General features: G+C 34.8%; 1 protein-coding gene across 1 annotated transcript in view; it reads right to left on the minus strand.

Annotated features, from left to right (window-relative positions):
• The window catches only part of MME (membrane metallo-endopeptidase), an 89899-nt gene that overhangs the window by 34859 nt on the left and 46660 nt on the right, over positions 1–8380 (minus strand). The window contains exons 11-16 of the mRNA XM_012642865.1: positions 7820–7956; positions 7617–7710; positions 6337–6465; positions 5480–5578; positions 2725–2805; positions 1316–1419 (exon numbers count right to left, since the gene is read on the minus strand). Coding sequence (XP_012498319.1) covers positions 1316–1419; positions 2725–2805; positions 5480–5578; positions 6337–6465; positions 7617–7710; positions 7820–7956 — 644 coding nt within the window. The remainder of the gene's footprint in view (positions 1–1315; positions 1420–2724; positions 2806–5479; positions 5579–6336; positions 6466–7616; positions 7711–7819; positions 7957–8380) is intronic.

Below are 8380 nucleotides of genomic sequence, written 5' to 3' on the forward strand. Positions count from 1 at the left end.
AATATAACACCAAATGTGTTCTTTTGCAGATGGGACACTAAATCTTCTCTGATATTTGCAGCCCCATTTTTAAAGCCAGACTACACAATGTTTGCTCCAATATAAACCTAGAAGTCAGCAAAAGAGTCACCCTTTTTCAAGGCATGTCAGTGTTGCAAGAGTTCAAAATGTCGACTAAGAGTTAAAATTTATCTGCATTTCCATTAGTAATTTTGTCCAACCTGTACTTGTTTTACTGAGAACAGAACGGTCTTGTCATCAAACGATCTCACTGCACTTTGTACTTTTCTTGGCACGGCATTTCTCTCCCTGTGGCATGGTTTATTACATCATGTCTTGTCTACTTTCTGCTGTTGGAATGTAATATAATCAAGGTTCACCTTTGATTCTCCCAGTGCCCAAAGACACCTGGACTTAGTATTCCAAATTATTAGTTAAATACGTGAATGAATTAAAGAATAAATGAATGCATGAAAGCACTTCTTTAGCATGTTACTGTGTTATTAATAGTTACACAAATCAAGTTAGCATATTTATTTTTCACATGCTCATTCACTCATTAATTCAGTTTTAACTGAGAACCTTCTATGTGCTGGATGCTAAGACTTAACAGTCAAAAAGAAGAGCCCCGGTTCTACAGCGGCTAAGAGCCTAGGGGAGAAAAGTCGGCAAAAGCAATTCTAGGGATTTAAGTGTACAAAAACACATGCTGATAAATATGTTAAATGCATCTAGTTAGTTAAAAAATAAATACTAAACTAATAGTTATTATGAAGCACTGATGTTACTAATATGCAGAGATTAAGAACATTTCAAAGCTATGAATGAGAATGGTTCCTGGTATTTCCTATTTGCAGAGCTAAGAAAAGTGTTGCATGAACCAATCCAGGAAGGGGACGGAGTTGTAGGATTCCTGACTGATAGAAAAAGGGGAGGGCTGTCAGCAGAAGAAAATACTTAATACAGAGTGAGGTCTAAGAGAAGGTGTAAAGGAGCTTGGGTTAGGTTACCTAAATTAAGGTGTTTTTGAGAAACTTGTTCACAAATAAATTAGAGGGATTGGCAATGATATAAGAAGAAACTAAAGAAATAAGGTAAGTCTGAGGATATCTTAATGAAAAAATTTAAATTTGGTTAAATTCTTGACCTATATCTTTAATATAACATAATTAGATGCTTTTAGAGGTTCTCAATAAAAAGAGGACATTGTAGTTTTTAACATTTTTCTAAGCCAGGCTCTCTTTCTTAATCTAACAAAGAAGGCAGGGAAAAGCCCTATTCTGAACGAACACATTAGAAACTGGAATATACATACTCATCCTTGTCCACCTTTTCTCGGAGCTTCTTTAGTTGTTTACTTTGGCCGAATTTCAAATTTTGAATTATGTTCTCAAAGTATTCATCTTCTTTGTAGTTCAACTATATTATATAAGAGATTTGAGGAGAAATATTAAAACCAGTATCTTCAAAATTTTTTCTAAATAACATAAGGGATATTTTCTTAAATTCTATGATTTAATAAAGTTAACAGAGGGCATTAAGAAACTTACCAAAGAAGGATTTCATTCCAATTAGCCTAGTTCTGTATTACAGGTCAGTATTGCTCTAGCCAAATCACAATGTCAGTCCATTCTTTTATAGTTAATGAAATGAAACCAAGTGTCAAACAAACCTCACTATATTGCCATTAATCCTCACATAACAAATAAGGATAACAGCACATTCTTATTTAGTATGTACTATGTGCCAAGTACTGTTCTAAGTAAGTTAAATATGTATTATATTCATTTAGTCCTTGCAATATTCCTGTGAGCAAAGGGCTACTATTCTCATTTTAAAGTTGAGGAAATGGAAACACAGTTTAATCACTTGCCCGAGTTTAAATGAGTGGTAGAACTGCGATTTGAACCCAAATCGCTTGGCTTTTAGTCTATTCTTTTAGCCACTACACCCCTGTCATAAGAACCCCTGGGGCTTGCAAGCTGGTTTAGAAGAGAACGACAAGTTTTCCTGCAAATGGAAAAGGAGGAGAGGGCACTATGGTGTGCAAACCACCACGTTAGGCTAGTAATCAACGGGTGAGGAATGATTGCCATCCCTGAACCTCGGCAAGGATCACCTTGCTGTCCCCAGGGTATGAAATAGTTGTGGTGACCACAAGATTAGCAACAGGACTGAGCAACAGCTGAGTCTGAAATCAGTACTGTAGTGAGATTAATCAACTCTCTTCCCTTTTAATTGTTATATTACCAGGGAGAATAAAATAGTTTCCGGTTCTCAAGCATTAGTTTTTTTTGTTTGTTTGTTTGTTTTAATAGAGGAAGCATGAACTGGTTTATCCAGTGGGGGGAATAATTAGAAGGTGGAAGGAAAACCGAAGCTTTGACTTTTCAGGTGTGGGTGAGACGTGATAAGGAGCCTGACGGCTGCCTGTTGCCCCATCACCTTGATGTCTAGCCCTTGATACTCTTTAAAGGACACCAGATTTTCCTTTCTATACTTAAATGGTACATGTGGAAACTAAAATAACAGAAACCAACTAGAGTCCGGGCTAATGAAACAAAAGGCTAAAACAAACATAGCTCTGGCTTCAATGTTAAAGGTCTTATACAATAAGACTCAGGGTTTTAGACGACTTTTCATAATTTCTGGGACCCCATAGCTAAAAACGATATTGCGGCCAGCCCCAGGTGTCATTAGCCCAGAGTCTTTATAGAGACTTACCTCGAGGTACTCATTATTCAGTTTGTTATCATTCGAAATAATGTCATCAGGATAGCCGATCCTTTCTTTAATTGCTAAGGCCTATGAAAATTATAATATTGAATGTTAAGATGATTATGTAACTTTCAGGTACAAACATTATAATTTTCCCGTGACTAGAAATTGAATAACTTGATCCATACTGTTTACAAAAAGAGTATCTGACAACACTTAAGCAGAGATCTTTGCCATGGCTCCTTTCTTCCTGGGGTTAAAAAATAAACAAAGAAGAGGTCTGAAATTTAGCTTCTAATGTCCTATTCTTATAGGCTGCAGCTTTCTCAAAAAAAAAAAAAAAAAAAAAAAAAAAACCAAAATGAAAACTGGCAGAAGTCATTGTTCCACATGTATTTAACTTCTATGAACTTTCTCTCTGAAAGACTGTTTTCTTAAGTTTTACAGAAGGGGTAATATTTAGAGCTTCCAGTCTAGCAGGTTATAATTATCTTTCCACTTCATTGATTTGGCTGAGAAAACAGATATGGTCTTACAGGTTTAGTGCTAATATTCTTCCTAAATATTGGTTCCTGGAGTTTTTATGTTCTCCTTTGTTCTCCAAAGTCAGTGTACCTATCTTCTCAAGTTAAATGAATGACATTAATTAAACAAGTGAAAAACAGTGTGTTCCTTGTTATCCCAGTTCATATTTACCATTTATTACTACTATTTCTAACAATCTACTATTTTTATTATTTTAAAATGGTTTGTTTTATTTATTTTATAATTTCATTATCACCATTTGTTTACTACTTGCTATTCCTATTTTTATTTTTTTATTCTCTCTTGATTTTCCCAAAGATATTTGACTTTTTATTCTATCATATATTGTTCTTAAATAATTTAGTAAATTTAAATTTTTCATGAGGAATTCAGCCTGTATCTACGAGTTGCTTGGTTTGTCATCAAAGGGATGAGGTTTTGTTACAAATCTATCACGTGAGCCCAGGATTTCCCCAGTGGATCAGGCAGCATATGTGTCGCTGAAGTCATTTAGGCCACGCCCATTTTCTTGAAGGTTTCCAACCATTAACTCATTACAAATCCACCCCTTCTCAATTATATTTTATCTCCTAGAAGGCATTTCTCTAAATAGTGTTCTAAGGGATACAAATTCTACAGGAAACAAATGGTACTACATAAAATAAATGTATTGTCAAATACTTTGGGTAAATACTGTAGCAAAAACATTAAGCAGGTTTCTTTATTGCAGGACTTCTTATAATTAAAAATAGATTAGACTTAAAGGTTAGAATATTAGGTTATTATAAGTGTCCAAGAGGAGGAATTCATTTGTTGATTTATTCATTCAACATATGTTCAAGTGTCTACTAAGAGCCAGGCACTTTGTAAAGGGCTGAGGATATAAGGCTAGGTAGAATTTTCTTTCCCCATAGAATGTGCCATGAAAAGCAACGATAAGCAGTGAAATAAATATTAACTTCCAAGTGTGATGTATAGTGCCATAAAAATCACACCCTAGGAGCATGGAACCTAGCTTAGGGTGGGATAAGAGAAGGCCTCCTACAAGAAGTGTTTACTAAACTCTTTTGACCACGGGACTCTTGTGGAACAACCCGCAGGTCCAATATTTTATGATGCCACTTTAGAAATGCTGATCTAGAACAATTCAGTTTGCTACACCAGGCAGAACCATGGCATGGATAGCTACAACATGAAAGGAGCAAATCCAGCCTGAACGTCTGGGGAACTGGCCAGAGTGATGGAAAGATAGCTGTGCTGGGGGTCTAAATGCTAGTCCTCACACACTCAGGGCTCTTGGAGACCTGAAAAGTGATAGTCTTTCCATTTAATTTAATTTGATTCAATTCTGAAAGAAAACTAGAGTAGAGGTTGATTATATTACTAAAATAAAATTTATTATTGACTCCTATATCACTCCAAAGAATGGTCTATTTTTTTCTGCCACTCTAACTATAGAGGAATAGTTAGGTTGCATGTGAATTGTTCCTCATAAAGCATGCTCACAGTTTTCACAGCACATGTTCCTCCTAGTTTTCATTTAATTATAAAGACAAATGATCACAGTAAATCTAAACCAATGATTTCCTTAGAAATCCCACACTTATTCTTATGCAAGGTATTAAAAGTCTCAATAAAAGCTTCACATTAAGAGTAGATAAAAGTAGTCATAAAAGGCTTCTTCAACATCCCTTTAATTATAGATTTTATAATATACAAATATTGCACTACTTTACATTTGCTTGAACAGAAACTTAATATTTTTTTCTTCCTAGGTCATATAAAAAGCTAAATAGGACACATTTTAAAAGTTTAACTAGAATCCTGCATTATACATTGAAGAAACATTTCTAGTCATTTGTAGAGACCTTTTAGATATGTTTTATAAAGGGAGAAAAAGTATGAATCGTTGATATAGTATTTTTTAATTCTTTATTTGTTCATACAGAATTTTCCTCTTATTTTCCAAGGTCTTCCTTGAACAAAAGGAAAATGGAAGCACTTTCAAAGTTTTAAACTGAACATGGAACATGGATATTGGCTGCAGAGATTAAAAAATGGAAATCATAGAAAAAATATCTTTATCCATGAAAACTGTTCTTGGAAACATTACATCTTGGAGGAGCTTATAATGTTTTATGCAATCCTTGATTATATTTTTTCCTAAACATTTTTAAAGTTAATCTTTTCCTACAGAATTTTTTTTCTTTACCCGTTAGCCCTGCTTGCTCTTTACCTTTTCTTCAGCTCTCTTCTTTGTTTCCGCATCCATCCAAGTGAGGTCATCTAAAGTCTGAATAAAAACCTCCCGGATCTGGGCAATCAAATCCTCAACCTCAAATCAAAAGAACAGAAGACAAATTTAGGTCATTAATACATTCTTTGTAACACAAATTTTAAAAATCAGAGCTACATGCTCTCTTTATGTGACTCAATACTATGGTACTTTATAGACAAACTGTGACCTAAACAAATGGATATATGGGATCATTATATTTTTTTAAGCAATATTGCTACTATCAACACTTCTGATTAACAAGGTCTTAACATATAAATTAATTTCAAAAGTCATCTTCAGAATGTAACGGTTTCCACTATCAAATGAGAAGAACTAACACAAAATATTAGCTGTCATTACCATTAGTGGTTTAGCTAAAATGAAGTAGCATTTCAATAGATTCTTTCACCATATCAAGTTCATTGTCTTGATTCCCGTTATGGAATGCATTTCTTACACTTCAAATAAACTCTGGTTTACTTTTTAGGTTTTTAAAAAAGCAGTAATTGTTGGTCAATTTTGATAGTAGAAGAGTTAATAAATGTATCAATAGACCAGGTGACTGGGTTCTTTGAATATACTGCTCCTGGAAAATGGAGAGTTGGCTTTGGACTGAACAATATTAGGAGCAGAAACATAACTAGGCCATTGGGGAAGGTAGGGTGAGATTTATTGGAAAACAGTGGCATAATATGATTCAGAGTTTCTCTGCCTAATTAATACAATTTTAGCCAAATGATGGACAACTGTAACTGTCCATCAATGCAAAGTGATAGGACTGTGTAACTGATGCTGTATTGTTCTGAAAACATTACCACATGTTTACTCTCTCCAGCAAATGCCGCTTCCACATAAAGCCTTCCCACAGCATTTTCCATATTCCCGTTGACATAGTTTGCACAGCGTCTCCAAGCTGCCGTTTCCGATGTTGTGCCATAAAGGGCCTATGGAAGAGAAAGAGGAAATGGCGTTTGATCAGGAGCAGAGGGCTGGACTATGGTAAGAGCACAAATTTCACATGATTCTATTCTTTATGTCTCCTCTAAGTTCTTGCAATATTCATTGCTTCTCATAAGGCACATGTCCCTAGCCTCTGATAAAATGTAATCTGGATTGTTTACTTATATATAATCTTAAAACAAGGTATATTTTCAGTAGCATGTCCCACTAGAACTTTTGGCTATTGCAAGGTAATACCATTCTAGAAAGCTATTTTTAAAAAATGCAACATTGTAACCACTGCATAAACATAAATGTGAGGTAATGTTCAATAAATGTAACAGCAGGGACATCTGGTATACAAGAAAACACATTCCTGCTTTTTAATGTTTTAGTTGGACTTCAGGTACACAGAAGAACTATATGTGTATAAATCTATGTATTATAAGGGGATTAAGTTAGGCAAGGAAAATTTAGCACAATACCATTTTTTATTCTTTAATTTTAAAAAATGTGTCTAGATTTTCTTTTTAGGGGTAAAAACTGGCAATTTCAATCAATCAGAGTTATTTTCTTTCCAATACACCAACCAACATGTTTGCTAGAATCTCTCCTTCCTCAGTTCCTGCTGCCCGCTCCCCTCACAACAGGACTAAAATGATTGTTGTTTAAATAATGTAGGTACAGCCTAAGAAAAGGCCTCAAAGTTATGTCCAGGTAGGTGTACTCTCAGTGGATTGTCCACGTCATTGTAGTCCATCTGTGTGCAATGAGCACCTGAAAATCAGTCCAGTGTGCAATGAGCACCTGAAAATCAAGTCGATTGAGATAGATACCCTTGCAATTACTTTTAACACAACAACAAGAACAAAAAAATCAAGGCAGTATTCTTTCATGAACTGCTCAAATAACCAAATGAAGCTCCTTACAGGGCAATGCAATCATGGTGCCACATAGACTATCACAGGATGGTAACGCCCATGAAGACTGATCTCTTTCCTAGGCAACTATTCTAAACATGTGCAAAATAATCAACATTTGGCATTTTGTCCCTTGGCAAAGTTCACCACACTCTAGCAGTCGTACATGGCAAGCCTTCATAACCATGTATCACCTTATGCTTTAAGTCTTAAGAAAAGAGAGATTTTTTCTTCACCTTGCGGAAAGCATTTCTGGACTCCTTGTAGGTTCGGCTGAGGCTGCTTACAAGATCCATTATGAACCGCCAGGACATTAAATTTTGAAGATCTCTGCATAAAAAAACCCACCACCCAGCAACAGAAAAGATGAGGCTGCAAAGCTTCTAAAGAGTGATATGAAATGTAAACTTTGACGACATGGGCACTGTGGCATACCTACCTGGCAGAATATTTGGTAAGAATAGGCTTAAGTTTGGTTAAATATTCTGGAGCATAAACAACCACATCTTCCTCATTTGGAATATTAATATTCACAGTTGACATGATTTCATTTGTGAAATTTGACCAGTTGAATGGCTGGAAAAAAAAGCAGTCATAAAACATTCAGTAATTAGGGATTTCTCTTCTTGGTTTCAAGATTCAATTGTTGTTAGAGGGTCAGACATTAAAGGGTGTCAGCTGCATCACTAAAATTTATCACAATGGTCAGTTTGATATTTGTTTGGGATTTTCCCTCAATTGTTTCAATCAGTTTTTGAATACAAATTAGTTCTGCAACATGATTATTTAGATAGTGGTATTAAATTGAACCATTTAAGAGCAAAAACAAAGCCTCTAAGCTTAGAGAACTTACAACTAGAATTAGGCTCAAAGTCATATTCTTGGTCTAACCAATATAAAAAAACTAAGAAAAAGAAAGCTTTAAAATTAAGGCTTTTTTGGTTTACATAAAAATGAAAATGTGTATAAAGTGTTTATCTTTTAAAACTGGTTATTAATA

Source organism: Propithecus coquereli, unplaced genomic scaffold (genome assembly GCF_000956105.1).
Source record: "Propithecus coquereli isolate 6110/MARCELLA unplaced genomic scaffold, Pcoq_1.0 Scaffold19, whole genome shotgun sequence".
NCBI classification, from domain to species: Eukaryota; Metazoa; Chordata; class Mammalia; order Primates; family Indriidae; genus Propithecus; species Propithecus coquereli.